The sequence below is a fragment of the Pezoporus wallicus genome, unplaced genomic scaffold (assembly GCF_028554395.1).
Source record: "Pezoporus wallicus isolate ANWC-B61680 ecotype Strahan unplaced genomic scaffold, APGP_CSIRO_Pwel_v1 contig_10389, whole genome shotgun sequence".
In the NCBI taxonomy this organism is placed as follows: domain Eukaryota; kingdom Metazoa; phylum Chordata; class Aves; order Psittaciformes; family Psittacidae; genus Pezoporus; species Pezoporus wallicus.
This window is the reverse complement of record NW_026637666.1, coordinates 654,133-670,226: the sequence shown is the minus strand read 5'-3', so window position 1 is coordinate 670,226 and position 16,094 is coordinate 654,133. Positions and strand designations below refer to the sequence as shown.

At 41.2% G+C, this 16,094-nt stretch overlaps 1 protein-coding gene across 12 annotated transcripts in view; it reads right to left on the bottom strand.

Moving 5' to 3' along the window:
* BCAS3 (BCAS3 microtubule associated cell migration factor) overlaps positions 1 to 16,094 on the bottom strand; it is a 361,207-nt gene that overhangs the window by 96,877 nt on the left and 248,236 nt on the right. Inside the window, exon 24 of one of the 12 annotated variants that reach the window (XM_057407132.1) lies at positions 12,964 to 13,116. The exons of the other annotated variants lie outside the window; for them this stretch is intronic. Within the exon in view, the coding sequence (XP_057263115.1) occupies positions 13,091 to 13,116 (26 nt within the window). The 3' untranslated portion in view covers positions 12,964 to 13,090. Of the gene's footprint in view, positions 1 to 12,963; positions 13,117 to 16,094 lie in introns of those variants that run through there. 12 annotated transcript variants of the gene reach the window in all.

The window sequence follows — 16,094 nt, the reverse complement described above, 5'->3', positions numbered from 1 at the left end:
GAATGGCTCCAGCTACCCAGTTTAGCTGTGTACTCCTTCAAATACCAAAGCCTGCTTTCCTACGATTTGGTTCCTACACACCTTCACCACTAGTTTCTTTTCAACATAATTAACTTTCTCACCCCCCCAACATTAACTAGCTCCTCCTGTGCTGTCTCTAACACCTCCCTAATATCCTTCTGACTTGCAAGATACTATTACTTGATACAATGCAGGCCAGGGTATCCCACAGTGGGAACTGCATTCGCAACGCTTGCGGAACAACTGCTTTTCAAAGCTTTCCTCTTAGGCAATTAAACTATTTTAAACGGCAAAGCTCCTCTCTCACGTTGGATTGGGAAGCACATAAAGAAGCAAACTAAGTTTATTGTTGCTTTTTTAGTTCTTTTTATCTTCAAAATTATCTGCGCTTGTAATTTCTTTAATGTTGTTTTTAAGAATATTTTTGAGCCTGCAGATGTGCTTGTGAAGATTAATGGACTGGGAACACTGAAATCTTGTATTCATCAGCTGCAGGGAAGGCAACTGCGAAGCAAGTTTAAGCAGCATCTCCGCAGACTGCAGAGTGCCTCCCTTGTCTTGAAGGGCTTCTGCTGGGCCTTCTCTGAAGTAGTTTTAACTTGACTTTTGCAAGGATACCAGCCACAGATGACCCTTGCTGCTAAGCTGTTCTCAATACCAAGGAAGCCACACCATGGGGAACCCTGTCAAGTGTTTACCATGGTTCCTGCTGTAACAAACAGCTGATTCATTCCATGTGCCGATTAATCTCTTGGCACTACGATGGCAACAGTCAACCCTTGCTGGAGGTGTATCTTCCAAAGTGCAACTGAACACCAGGACCTCAGGCCACAAGAAGTCCAAGCCCCCAAGAATTAGGCAAGTTATCCTCAAGATCATATTCCACCCCATTACCTGACAGAGACTCATCACAAAGGCTTTAAATAAAGATTATATGGAGAGAAATTTGCTTTCTATAACAAGGATAATTAACCCCCCCCACCCCAACGCACCGAGTGAAAGGCAGAGTGCGTGCACGCGTTTCATTAACAGCCAGCTTAATTACACCAATTTCACTACTAATTGGATCAGTTTAAACCTGCTATATTGAAAGTAACTTGGCAGACAAAAATGTTACTGTAATTACAAACCCAATTGGTCTTTTGAGTTAAGTAATGCCACCGATTAAGTAATTCCAACATACGTAAAGCAAACCCAACCGTAGCCATTTGTGTAGTTTTGACTCATTTTCAGCAACGTGATGTCTACAAAATGCAGCACCAGCAATCGCTTCTGAGGGCAGATCCATCCATGCTGGTTGAATAATAACTGAATGGGATTTGCCAAAGTGATGGGAAAATGAGTTCTGTGAAAGGGTCCTGGTAAAAGGCAAACTTACCTGAGCTTTCAAATGCTGCTTTTGGTGTAAACCTTTGAGGCTTGGAAAGTTTGATGACAGTTTAAAGAACACCATCCTTACTTTGAACATTTCTCCTTGGGATTGCTATAGAAAGCAAAACTTCCCTCCAGCAGCACAAGTCCCCAGATAGCTCTGGATTTGCCTAAACCAGAAAGAGTTGGATATCTCACAAGAAAACCCAGTTTTCACTGATCATCTTAAATATGTTTGTCAAGGCAAACTGTGTTGAATGCTAAAGCTGCTGGCCTATGATCAGCTCTCCTTTCACCAACAGGTACTGCTCAGGTCAAATGAAATTACTACAAGGAATAAATGTAAATTACATGATTCTATGAAACAAAAAGGCAAGGAACATTTTATTTTCTATCTTTAGCTTCCCAAACCAAACAGAAATTCTATCATTCTTTAGAAAACGAAACCCCACAAATAAACCCCCACTTTTCATGACTGGCATTTTCGATTCAAAGCCTAGGGAAATCAGAGTAAGTATTTCTAAGAATGTGCTCCTGACAAGTTGCATGTTAATACTGATTGAACAGTTCCTATAGGCAGCAAAAGTCCTCAAGCGTTTTGTTCTAGAAAGAAATTACAGAGCTCGATATAAAACAAAGAAAACCACAGAAGTTATATTTAGCTGATTGCTGTATCACAGTTCCATCTCTAGGATGTTACTGCCATCGTGTCTAAAAGAAGAGATTTCACGTGAAATTCTGGAGGTCAAATAACGTTCTGCCTATCAATATGGCTAACACAGTAATAGGAGCCTATCTTTCCCTACGTATATTCATGTTGAACATTCATCTGCTGAAGGAAGCAGATAAACTAAAATCCACTGCAGTTTGCAAAAGAGCACTGCTTGGGAAATAACCTTTAGAGCCACTGGAAAAATTCCGAGTTCAATCAACTTTATTTCCAGTACAAAAGCAATTAGATTTTTCCCATCAGAAATCAGATGAAGAAGTAAATTAAGATTTGCCAGTGATGGGAATTCTTAACTTGGGGCATAAATAGAATCTCCGTATTATTTTCGGCTATGGCCATCTATGTAAACCTCTATTCCAAACACAATTTGCGAGAGAAAAAGATAAATTAGAGTTGTTATCACAGATACCTGCATTTAAACGGAATGTCCCCCCTTCTTTTTAAGCAAAAGCTTCTTTAATTAAACTTAAACAAACAGCCACAAGAACCAACAGGCTTGGCTGCTGTTCCATTCACCCGAGACTGACTGTACTGAGAAATCTGATTCAAACAAACCCCGAACCACTTGTGTCTCTGTTAGCCTCAGAAGGCTTACAGCTATTTGTGTGTGTGCACCAACCACTGCTGAAAAATCAAAATAGAGATAAAAAGGCAACTCTTCAAGTGGTTCTTTTAAGGAAACTATTTGATAATACACAATATTAATTAAAATTAAATAAATTGAAAATAACTGTTTCTTACAATGCATCTGGAGCATCAGGAGTGGCTTTTGCAGCAATAGCTTCAGCAAGAAAATAGTTCAAAATCAATTCTTTCTTTTTTCTTAAATAATGGTCGTTTTTGTGAAAAGTTGTCTCTTTTCACTTCCACAACTGATTTAAAACATTCTTTACAGGAACACAGCCCGAGAGTGTCTGTAACATGGAGGTTGCCTCCTGGTCTCCTGCAGAAGCTACAGTACATCAGGTTAGAATGAGGGGCAGTGTCTCCTTTTTGTGATGGTGCATACGACTCATGCTCTACAACAATTACTCTTTCTCAAGTATAGCTCTGCCTGATGACATTTTACTGAGGACCTCTTCTCACTTTGACTCTTACACCATGAACTTGCTTCTTTACTTGCCCTGTGATTTAATCAGAATTGTTTTAAGGTTAAAGTTAATATTAATTCACAATAAATTCATGACGCAAGGAAGAAAAAGGAAGAGGGTGGGAACTACAGTGCTGAAAGACCTCTGCAATGGTAACTATCGCCTGCCCTGCTTCCTCTCCTTCACCCCCTCGCTCATCCAGGAATAAATCTACTGAGCAGAGGAGGAGGGAAAAAGACAAGATGAATTAGGTAAGACCACAGATAAGAACCAATACAAGAGGGAATAATTTCTGAATACAGTATTGGCTACCTACAGTCTGATCCAAGACTGTTTCTTAATTAGCGTTTTAGAAACCAATTGAAAAGCAAGCTGCTGTCCTGAAACCGTCTCCTGCAGATGCTGCATGTTGCTCTCATTTATCCATGGATCATTCCTGCTCACTTCTTGGCAGCTGAAAATACATTCAGACTGTCTGAAGACAGGTTCTGAAATTTTAGATTCCCTCTGTCAACAGCTACGTGATCATCTCATCTGCAATACCTAGTGGATCAGCTAACCTCTCTTTTCTATTTTACTACCAAGGATATTTTCTTGATGGCTATTCCAGGTACTTCAGACATTTGTATCTAGGTTGTAAAGCTGGGTCCCTTAAATCAGCAAAGCACTATTTCAATCATCCCACTATGGCATGAGGTGAGTCTATTCAATACAGAAAAAAAGCAAGGACAGCAGATGTAATAAATAAAGGATTGATTCTGGCCAGGAGCCAAATATCGTTGCTTGATATTAAATATTGTCACGCTGAAGACTAATTGGGGCATCCCCACTTCTCAATGGTGTGGCTAAAAGCAGATGACAGGGGAAGCACAGGGCAAGAATCAGACTCCTTCCCACAGTGGGGAGAAGAAACCCTTGATTGCCTCCCAAACACACAGCAGGTAACGTTCAAAGAAGACAAGGTGCAAACATATGCCCTCGGAATCCAGGTTTTGGTTCCTCCTCCTGCAGCATTACCTCCTGTAGGCTCAACAGTCTCCAACAAAAAAACCCAAGAGTTTTATGGAAAGTGGCTGTTGCCCCAAGTCCTGAGGACAGAGAGAGCTCTCCCTTGAGCTACAAGCATGGAAAACTTTGAGTGTTTGACTATAAAGCCCCTGTGTTGGGCTCTGTCCTGAGCATGGAGCTGGCCCAGCCTAGAGCTCAGGAGCAGACAGACTGCACTCACCAGCACTTTCTATGGGCCTGCGGCACACAAATACACCTTTTTAAACCAGCCACAATTTAAAAGGTCATGTTGTAAAGTCACTCGATTAAAGCAGTAATAAAAGAGTAAACATTAACTCACCATTTTTCCTTAGGTCTTTCTTATTTCCAGTTGGTATCATTCCTCCCAGCCTAAGCTGCACCTTATGAATCTGCAAGTTTATCTTGATTAAGAATCTTTGACTTCTCAGTTTTCAATGCAAGAAAACTAAATGTCCTTCCATTCAAAACTACCTACTGCTTGCTCTCGTAACTCCCATGGTATCTTGATGGCAGAATTACATGTCATCCAAATTAGTTATCACTACTGAGAAGAAAGTACACTGAAACATGGTGAAACTATCATAATGAAGGAAACAAAGTTTTTCACACTTTAATGAAAGCTTGCTTTTATACTCTGCAAAGAAGACAAAAGATAAAACTCCTGGTATAGGCTGGTAAACATGATCTAGCTGGTGGGCTTCTGCAGACATTCTGGATCGTCTTGACTGCTTATGTTTCAATCATTATAACTCAATAAGGCTTTCAGAAAATGGAAGCAATAAACACTTGCTTAAAAAAGAAGCTGAGATAAACCTATGGACAAAGAACTCCCCCAGGCAGATCAGGGAGAGCTGTAAATTGGCCCTGCTCCATGTGAACTAATGCAAAGGCATTGATTTGTTCTAGGTTAATGATAAGGACTCTCTGTTTAATTTTAGGAAGAGACTTTAATTTTCTGATTGGCAACCAGAGCCATATATTACACAACCAAGAAAGCCAAAGTTTGGCTTTGCAAGTGACTACTCAAAGCCAATTCTCTGTAGGACCAGAGAAGGGAAAACGAGCCTGGCATGGTCAACAGCAGTATGTTAAAATGAAATGTAACTGCACATCCTCTACAACCTACCCGGCCCAGAGCAGCCCCAGGAGGACGGTGATGGGGAGAGCCAATACTGGTGGCCATGGTGGGTTAGAGTGAAAAATTTGCTAATAATTTGAAGCCAGCATTGAAGACAGTTTTCCAGTTCATCCTAGAGGCGCAAATCAGGCCCAGCTCCAGGGACCATCTAGATCCCACACAGACACAAGCTTTTTTCATAGCAACAGGAAATACAGGAAGAAGAGAAATTAAAATAAAACCACAGTGGTACTGTCAAAAGGGCAGCACAAGATAAGTGAGATCAAACAACAAACTGCTTGTTGTGTGCTCGTTCCTTATCTCAAGAGAAATCCTGGAGGGTAATGAACGTCCTCTACAAGTGCCACAGCATCCGTCCGAGCGCTGGCAAAGCAGCTCCCATTGCCCTATGTCCTATAGAGCACGGATACAACTGTTTAGTCGCATTTATCGGCTTGGAATAGTATGTCTAAGCACTAACTGTAATATTTGGCACTTAGTCCTCTGTATTCAAAGAGTTAAGCTGTGTCCTATAAAGATAAAAATCTCCACTTTTATTGTTTTGTGAGGCTGCCTAACAAATGAGGATCCAGCTGTAATTGTAACATTCCAAGCTCCGAAGGTGCCAAGTTTTACTAACTATAATTTAACTGGTCTAGTTGATGCAGTCCCAATTCTTGTTTGGATAATCAGCCTTTGTTTAAATATGTACAAGGAAAAAAAAGAGAAGCAGCATAGGCCAGCATTAGCCTCTAGGCATGTCATGTGAGCTTATTACCCTGAAGCTTGCAGTAGCAGACACTCATGCACAAGAGGAGGATTATTTTGCTAGTATTACTGTTAGGGTAACATATAATCAGACCTCCTCCCTCCTCCAGCCCCCACCCCTGCTCTTTTTCCTCTTCCCCTCTCCACAATTCACAAGTCTTCATTCCAAGTTCAAATAAAGTTTAAAGGTGAAAAGGTCAAGAAAGTTTCATGACTGGCTGTTGAAAGAGGGAGAAGTAAGCAGGGTCTCCCAGTTTGCATACACTAAAAGCTCAACCATTTTGTGTTTTGCTGCAATTCATAACTGGACAAATCCCTTTTGTTGGGTCTGTTTGGACTAAAATTAAACACTTGTTAATAATTTATAACTTAATATAATTAGAAAATAATAATAACTGTCAAGCAGCTACATTCAATGCATAAAGCAACTTGAGTGGCTCATTAGCTTATTTGTCAAAGCAACAATTTAGGTGTGTTTCAGCTTATTTCTACTGGGAAGAGCAGTTAAAGAGCCACCCAGCTCGCTTGGAAATCATTTCTCCACCAGCTGGGAGCAATTCCCAAATTGCTGCACCTCACCCACATCCAAGTGATGCTGGCGCATTTTAAAAGCAGCTTTAGCTTGACTTCAGGAGGTGCCTTAACAGACATGGAGGAGGGATGGCCAAAGCATTACACTGCTCCACAGACACAAAAATGCATCCCATAGCAATACGCTGCACATCATTTGCTCTATATTTTACATCTGAATGGAAGTGTATCAGCGTTTGGCCAACAAACTGACCATCAAAATGAGTTGTTTAAGAGACAGAAAATTCTTAGTTCTCTGTGTATGTTGGTAAGGGGCCTTAGCTCAGTAAACCATGAGGGCCAGGCACGAAGCTGCCTGGCGATTCAGGAGGAGCTGCTTTCCCCATAGCTTAACGCAAACAGAAGAAATACTTGTGTGTTTCTTTTTTTCTGAGGAGGAAAACTGACTTCTAAAGTGTCAGAGGCTATGGTCCTTCTTGGAAAGCAGAGAGCGCGGCTGCCTGCACTGGGCAGTTCGGATGGAGAGACAGATAGATATCAAAGTATTCAAATATTCTCCAAATACATGTATTTTTCCCTAAATCATTAATATTGTTGCAAGAAATCTAATACGTTAAGGTAGAACAAAGCAAATTAGAACTGCACATATTGAGCCAGAACCTCAACTGATTAAAATCTATGTCATCTCACTTCAATCACGTCAATATTCATCAGCCAGAATATGTAGTTTGTTCAAGATAAAAGTAGCCATGTTCTTTATAACTTATAAACTAACAGCTGTGATCCTCTGACATCAAAGATCACTGAGCACCAGACATGCAATCTTTTTTATCACTCCTCTCCTTGTGAGTACCTACGCCAGTTCTATTTTTGTTGCATATTAAGTTACCAGGTTTGAAAACGTCAGATTTAAGTACACAAAACAAGGAAGTCCGGATTAACAAATTAGGCTCTGCTCTCAACTCAGCCAGTCTGTCCAGGTCATGAGTTGGTGCAGAAGTCAGTGGTGCCAGAACAACTTATATTAGTCAGGGATCTGCTCTTGTTTTTGTCTAGTTATCATCTGATATAATTTCTAATTTACTTACTGAATAAATCTCTTGTCTTTTCATTCCTTTCAACTGCTCCTCCTCCTCTTCACTTTGTTTCTTCTGTCCCATTGCCTGTAACCTGAAAACTGAACACATCTACTCACAGAGCCATCCCCCACCCAGCAGCTCCCTGCATCACCTCTTTTTCTCTCACCCAGTTCCTTCCCTTCCTAACCCTTCCCTGTTTTGTTCCCATGCTTTGCTTGTATTTATTATCCATCCTTCTACAATATTGGAAGGAAGGACAGAAGGGCTTCAAATATCGCAGAGTACTGAGCAAGCACAACAGCTCTCAAGTCTCTGATGCTTCTCCCACAATCAAATGGTGCCTACAAAGGAACCAGAAGATGTCATTCTGGCTAATTGGAGTAGGCCCTTCTAATTAACCTTTTTTTAATTCTTTGATCATTAGTTAAATATAATAGGTTCCCTTTTTTTTTAAGTGAATCTTCTAAAACACATGGAAAAAAGAGATGAATCAATAAAATTGATCTATGACATACTTTTACTCGAGAAAGGATTACAAGGTTGGATCTTAACATTATATTCTTAAAACCATTTCTTGTTCCACTGCCTTTATAGTTCCAAAAAAAATGTATAGTTTGGAGACAAAGGCCTCTATCCTCTTAAGTGCTGTGGATTTCATGCCAATCTCCCAATATAAAGCAGACTTCACAGTGATACCCAAGAGAAGTGGTCTCAGAAAGATTAGATTTTCCACCACAAAATAAACCCTTGTGTGGTGAACCATACCAGCTTCAACACTACCTTCCTCTCCAAGTGCTGTTTGACATGGGGAAACACACCCATCCTATCCCCCTTCTCTTCCAAAATGGAAGTGGTTTTACCATTCCTCTGCTGTTATGCCAGTCAGTTTTTCCATGCGTAAAACTTCCAGAATTGTCACATGTACCTGAAAATCTATAGGTTTTTCTATTGTTTTCTTATTCTGTTCCATTTGCAATATAGAGATTGCCTCTAATATTAGTGTACAAAATTAACTCTCATCCATGATGTAATATAGATAAAACCAGTCTGAGTAATATATGATGAACTGGACACAAAATTCTTTTAAATCAGCAAGATAGTTTTGAGAGCTTCCCATCAAAACCAAGCCCCTCTAATAGGAACAGTACTTTACAAGGTATTAAATTTTGCTAAGTATCTAAAAGGTCAACAAATAAGAGAGGAAACTTTCTTAAACTACCCATTTGGTAGAAAGGCATTTTATCAACCATCCCCATATTAGAAGCCACAGATTTTCAGGGTATTTCAGAATCCATTGTCAGTAATAAAGTAGGACATGCAAGGAAAGGAGAGAAATATAGACTTAATACAATGTAACTACTGAGGATTAAATTTTAACACCACCAAAGCCACACGAAAAAGAATGAATTCAAGAGTCAGAAGATTAAAACTGCATGTAGTCAGCTTGGGATTGGTATGCTCCAGATGGAAACTTTCTTGACAACACACAGTTTAAATTCTAGTTAGGCCAGACTATGATTAAATGCTCTGACAATTTCTGAGTACATCCCTTTTTTCCTACCGGCTACTGTAATACAAAAGACATCTCTTTCAAACATATAACTAGTAAAAAAAAGTGCAAGTAAAAGCCATTTAGGTTTCCAGCAAAGACAGAAAAGCAAAGCAGCTAATGGACATCCAGGGTAGTCAAATCATTTCTGCAAAATCCATTAGTTCTGAGGTTCTGGAGGGCTCAGTTTTTACAGTAAAACCTGTAAAAACTCAGTATCCAGTTTCTCTACTGGGACACTGAGGTGTGAAGATCCAAATGATGCTGGAACTGAACTCGTATATTTGAACCTTTTGAACTCCATTTGCCCTTCATAAATTACTTTACCACTAGCTTTAATGCATTTCTAACCTACTGTGCTAGAAAAATAAGGATTCATTAAAATAACTGAAAATGCACCGAACTTTATAACACTTCCAATGGAATTTGTTCAAAAGATGTGCACCTACAACAGAACTTCAGGGTGAGAAAAAGCTTCCAATAGCCCGGTGAAATAACATCTGTCTTCATGCCACTGAAAGCAAAGCAGCAGATCCCCTGCCCCAAACTCAAACTCACTAAAAGTAAATGAAAATGGCACTGCACAGAAACAGAGTTGCTCCTTTCCATCTGGAAACCCTGTCAAATGGAGGCAAATTCCACCAAATTCCCAACTGATGCAAGAACTTCACTCTGCATTTCACATGACCAACACAAGCTAGCAGCAGCCCTCTGCTCGACATCCCATCAGTAGGAAAACAGTTCCATTTTTCTTCCATCAGAACTGACCCACAACTCTAGGTCTGCACCTTGACTTGGGCCAAGGATAAAACTCTTGCCATTAAATCAGCAGTTCCAAAACCAAAGGCATCATCAGAAGCGGTGCAGTAAAACAAGCCCTTGCTCTTCTGGTGATTTTCCTGCAGCAGCTCTGGCTGCATTTGGTGTTACATGGCCCTGGGGATGTGCTGCTCCGGACAGACATGACTTGCAATGCAGAGGCAGGGGAGGGTTATAATCCTACTGCACCCACAGAGAAAGGAAGAGGAAAGAGATTCACACTTGCTCTCCTGCAGAGGTTGAAATAGTTTAGATTTTAGAAATTAATCCAACTTCAAAACAATGCCCAGAAGGATTCTTAATTTTAAGCTACCTTAAACTGAAGGAAGAGATCCCATAGGAAGGCTGGGGAAGACCAAAGAAGGGAACCCTGGTAAGACAGTAGCCCAGCTGCTTAAACACAACATTAACTTCTTCCTGTTGGACATAACACACACACGCAGAGTGAGCACATTTCTCATCATTATTTTTGAGACTGTCAGCATGTTTATAGACAGTCAATCACTGGGATTTAGGAGAAAAACTAAAGCCTTTATTTGAAGTCACAACCGAGACAGCATATGAACAAAAGCAAAACAATCTGCAAAAAGGATCCTACTTTCTCCTACACCTTTCCTGCCTGCAGAGAGAGCTCAGCAGTCAAAGCTGTGTGCCTGCCAATGCCTATACAGGAACTCTTCAGCTCTCGCCCTGCTTGCACAAGGGGTTTCTCAGGGTTCAGGAACGCCATCTGATTTCTGTCTCAGATTTGTCACTTACAAGCGAGGACACTGCCTATCTTTCTCTCTGAGGAGAGCTGTGTGAAATAATTAATGTCTGAATGGGCTTTCCAGAGATCAGCTAATTTAAAATACTGCTTTTCTCTCTGGATTAAAATGTTCTATTGTATCTGGACACTGTATTTCAATTTCTCTTTAAAATGATCTTACTGAGCAGCAAAGGGACACAGCAGCTCCTATTCACAGGTCACCTCAGGTCTCCTGAACCAACTATGCCCCAGGGTTTTAGTGAAACTCAGGAATTCCAAAAGCAAAGCACATTGCCCTTAGTACATAAAATGCTTCTGATTCACAGAATGACACAAATGTACAAGAAAAAAAGGGATGTTTGATTATTTTTTGTAATGGATGGCTTTTAGACAGACAGAATACACTTACGCATTTCTTCTGCACCAAACAGCAAGTGATTTTTAACAATGGGCTTGTGTGAAGTGCTACTTGCTTATCAAAAAGACTCAGAAAAGGAATTTCAGGGGTTGAACTCTGTGTTTTAAGTCCTGAACAAAGAATAAGATGCTCTAGCTGCACAAGTGTGCACTCCTTCAGACTGTGGGAAGGCAGCCTGCCCAACCTGCAAGACGTGATCCTACTGCAACTTCTTAGTACTTAGGATAAATAAAGTTGTATGAAATTCTTTGACATTTAGAAATAAAATGAATAAAAAGGGAAATGACAAAACCTGCAGAGGGGTGTATTCTTCTGTGAAAGCCCACGATACAGTCTGCCTCTTTAGGCAGTAAGAAATAAGATCCATGCAATCTAGGGCACATTGAGATGTGTACTTGCGATTTATGAAATTATCACCTCTGTTACTTATGACTCCTAATGAGATGTTATAACTGAGCATGGGAACAGTGCTGGTCACCTGAACCCAAGTCTCCAAAGCAGTGATCACCGATGACCATGTAAGTTAACCTGTGTTACTTCCCACCTGCATGAAGAAAGATACGTGGTTTTGCATTCCCTCTCCACCAGCACAGACTGGCTTTCTTTTCCTTGCTTCCCAGCTTGGCAATGAGCCACGCATCATTTATAGACATCCGAGGTTTGGTAGAGCGCTTTCTAAGGATCACTCTGGAAAATGGTACCAGATTTGAAGCCAGAGGGATGCAGGCATGAGCCTTTAAAAAAGGGCCAGCAACCAGAGTGGTCATCAATAATTTTTTTGTTTCAATGAATTACCAACATAACCCAGAGCGTTCCAAATAACCGAAGTATTTCACTATCATGCATGACGTCTACAGTCATTACATCTCATAAGCTAGAAAGGACCTGAATTGCTGACATTAAACAAACAGTAGACAATGAACCAAACCCAAATCACAGCAACAAGCCCCTCACCAAACCCAATCCGCAGAATATAGCTATTTCAGAAAGCAAAGGTATGCATAGCTAAGTGTTTATCCCTTGGAGCGCATCGGTTTCAGAATCACAAGCAGCATCAATAGGTAAATGCACAGGCTGACCTCACCTAAGAGCTACGGGTTCATCTGCTGGGTACCTTACAAAACAGCAGAGTCAGTCCTGCCTGCTACAAACATTAAGTCATAACATCACATAATGTGCAACAAAATGTTAACTTACAAGAAGGCAAATCTAATGCTTTTTTTCTTTTCGGCAGCCTGGTGATATTCCAGAGAACACATTTTACACACGCCAAGACAGTAAAAATTAATTCAATAGTTTTAAAGCCATTTCTGTATGTTGTGCCATTTTGGTTTATATTTTGTTTCACTAGTTGATAATCTTAGAGACAAGAAAAACCATGCTGCTGGTGAGGTACTAAATCACACCAGAGAGCTAAGGTTTTTAGATGAAACAAGAAGCTGATTACACATGCACCGAGTATACCAGTCACTAAGCGTTTCTGGATTGCAGGGATAAGATACCCTCTTTGCTTATTACTGCCTTCTTGATCCAAAGAGATTTAAGCAACTGTTTTCAATTAGATGTTTTTAAGCTAGTAAAACTACATCCATAAAGACATATTTATAGAACAACTTAAAACTAGAAGAATTAAAATGACTACAAAACTGATGAATTCCATTCCCCCGCCCCCTCCCGGAATCATTTACTGACCATTAACGAGCAAAAAGCACTGCAATTTTAAGAATTAATCCACTGTCACAAAATTAAATCAGATACACTAGTAGGGATAATGACAAACTGGTGGCTCCAGCGTTGTCAGTTTGCGGGTGATACAAGTTCAAGTCGTCTGTGCTAGTGGCCACTCTGTTGGAACAAACATGAACATAAAAGGTAACATTAAAAGTGCAGCAGCACCAACTGAATCAATTCTGTCACTGAGGATGCAGGCTCGTAATAAGTGGCATAGGGTAAATACTGCATTTTAGAAATGACCTGGCTAGTTCAAAGCCTGCCAGACCTCAGCACATGGAAATAAAGGAAGATACAGTAATGAAAGTAAATGAAAGAGAGATGATACTCATTTCCTTCTGAATTCCTGAGCACAAGAGCCCAGCAGTGTGGCTTTGCTACACATGACTGCTTTCATCCCTGTTAACCTATGACGAATATTCTGAGACTTACAGGAACAAAGCTGAGCTTTGATAGTTTTCATCTGACAGTTGCTTAAACAAAATTTGCCTAAAAACCTCTGCAGCATGTGATTGCAAACACTTGCAGGATGAGTCACCCTATCTCTAGTCACTGAAGGACACGCAGCGATGGCAGAGGCTTCCCCAGGAGCCTGCTCAGAGATGGCTGGAGCAGGAGCAGGCACAACCTCCCCTCTGTCAAAGCCAGAGGCATCGTTAATCAAGCATCAATATTCTATACCTGACTGCCCCAGGACTAGCTCTAGTTGGAGGCAAAATAACTGGTAAGAGAAGTGCTACCTCCATGGAGGGGCAGGATGCAGCCACGCTCCAGCCCTGCTGCCTCCTGCTGCAAAACCCAGCTGAAGAAGCTCGAGTCCCCCTGGCATCCTACATGTCAACTTCCCTATGCTTTTCTACAAGGCCAATTTGTTCCCACCTAAGCACACTGTAATGAAAACTCTCAAAGGCATGCTAGTAGTGGAGTGACTTTAAGATTCAAATACACCATGGTTTACATATTTTAAACACTTCAGAATCGGGCCATAAATAAAAACGGATAATAGAACGCATGAACCAGCATCTTAGCTGTCTTGTGTCACAGCGTGGCCTTCACCTGGGCACCCTGCACTACAGATGATGGGTGCTGTGCCCAGGACAGCTCCATACCCTACAGCCTCCCCTTGCTGCTGGGCAGATACAGGAGATGCTCCAGGGCAGCACACGTATCTCACAGGTAACACACAAGCCCTCGCAGTGAAGCACAGGGAGATTTCCTCTTCTGTTGTTGTTTTCATTACTACCTTGCAGCTTACATTTGCTTCACGTGCTGAAGCAGCACATGCCACGTAAGGAGATTTTGAAGACTATCTTAGGTGAATTAACCTAGAGAGTTACACACAGGGTCTAGTTTGGGGGAACTCTTCAACCCCGAAGCAAGGAAGTGCCCTTTACTGGCTATGCAGTACCTTGCCTGAATCCAGACACTCAGGATAAAAATGTATTTGTTTGACACCTGAATCCTGCTCATCCTGACAGAGCAATAGGAAGCCAAAATCTTCTGCTCAGCCTCAGACAGCACTGCCAGCTGTGTTGGTGGCCTCTGCCCTGCCTCCCCCACCGCCTTTCCACCTCGGAGAAGAAGGGCAAAGCTGGGTAGGAGTGTGATGCAGTCATCCTTTAAATCTCCCTGTATGGATCTTGCTACAGTGCAAACCTGCTCGGTTAGGCAGATCATTACAGACTCACTGAAATCACATAACATACCCAGATGAAGATGCAGAATTACATAGGATTCGCCCTTTTGAATGAATGTGGCTCTGATTTCTAATTGGTTTTGACCTTGCCTGCACCTTCAGAAACCAGATTAAAAATACTCCCTTTCTGTTAATGGGAAGCTTGCTAATAACAAGGCTAGCCCAATGCCTTTTATTCACACAACTCTTTCTGCACGGTAAAGGATGGATCCTGTAAGACAAAGTTACAGGATAAAACCTAAAGCCAAGTTTCATACAATTATATCCAAATTGGCAGAGCAAAGCTATGAAACAGAAGTGAACGTAAAAGCAAGTGAAATAACATGAACACTGAAGCAGTAAACAATTTTGCCTGAGGCACAACACTAATGCAAGACTAACTTCAAAGCATCAACTGAACCAACAAAGGTGACAAACAATATGCATAATAATAAGCCCAAACCAGCACATGCTCCCTTTCCTTCCCTCAACCGAGATCAAACCCAACAGAAAGGAACAGCACACACTGTCACCATCGTCTGGAAGCGCACCATGGCTGCACAAGTCACTTGCCACAGCTCACGCAAGACGGGAGGTGGGAAGGGAAGGTGAAGTGCAGAGGGATAAGCACATTCAGCTCTTGTTAATGGCTCCGAAGCTGGCAACACACCAGGTACACCAAGCCCTAGAAGATGACTGCTGCAGGTCATTAACAAGCAGGTACGTATGGGTCTGACCCAGGGGTGGTACAAGCTGCACAGATACATAACGCATGCAGCATAGGAAACCTCACATGAACATAGAGCTCATTATAAAGCTCTCCCACTTCAAGTGTGCTGTCAAACAAATACTGCTAATTCTGTCATTCCAAAGACGAGGTTAGTATGTCTTAGAAATTCCTGTTTTGATAGTAACTTCTGGAATTTAAAACAGATAATCCCCAAGCAAGTTCTGCTCTTGCTCATAGAGCTCTTGAAACTCTTTTTTTTTTGCCATTTCATACGTTGAACGATGTATATAAACCAGATTACAGCATTTTGGCTGCAAAGAAACGAGGCTGAGACATTATGTTAAGAGAAGTCCACCACATCAGAAGCTTTTCCTTTTGCCTATTGCTTTTCTTTTTCTAATTACAATTTATAATGAACCTCTTCCCCAGTAAGCTGACTCAGGGAAAAACCACTCTGAAAGGCATCAGCTACTGATGAATTGTTTTTATTAATGAAGTTAGAGAAACAAAAACCACAGTGGTTTTCAGTGCTGCGACTCACAGCAGAACCCACAAGCTTGAAGGCAGAAAGAAGTGTGAAAGTCAGGGCTCTGCTCTGAACAGCTCCTCCATTTACCAAGGGGCCGAAATTCCACGAACAAGGGGTTTTTCTCTCTCCCTTAAGCTTAGGATTTGGTCCTTTGAACA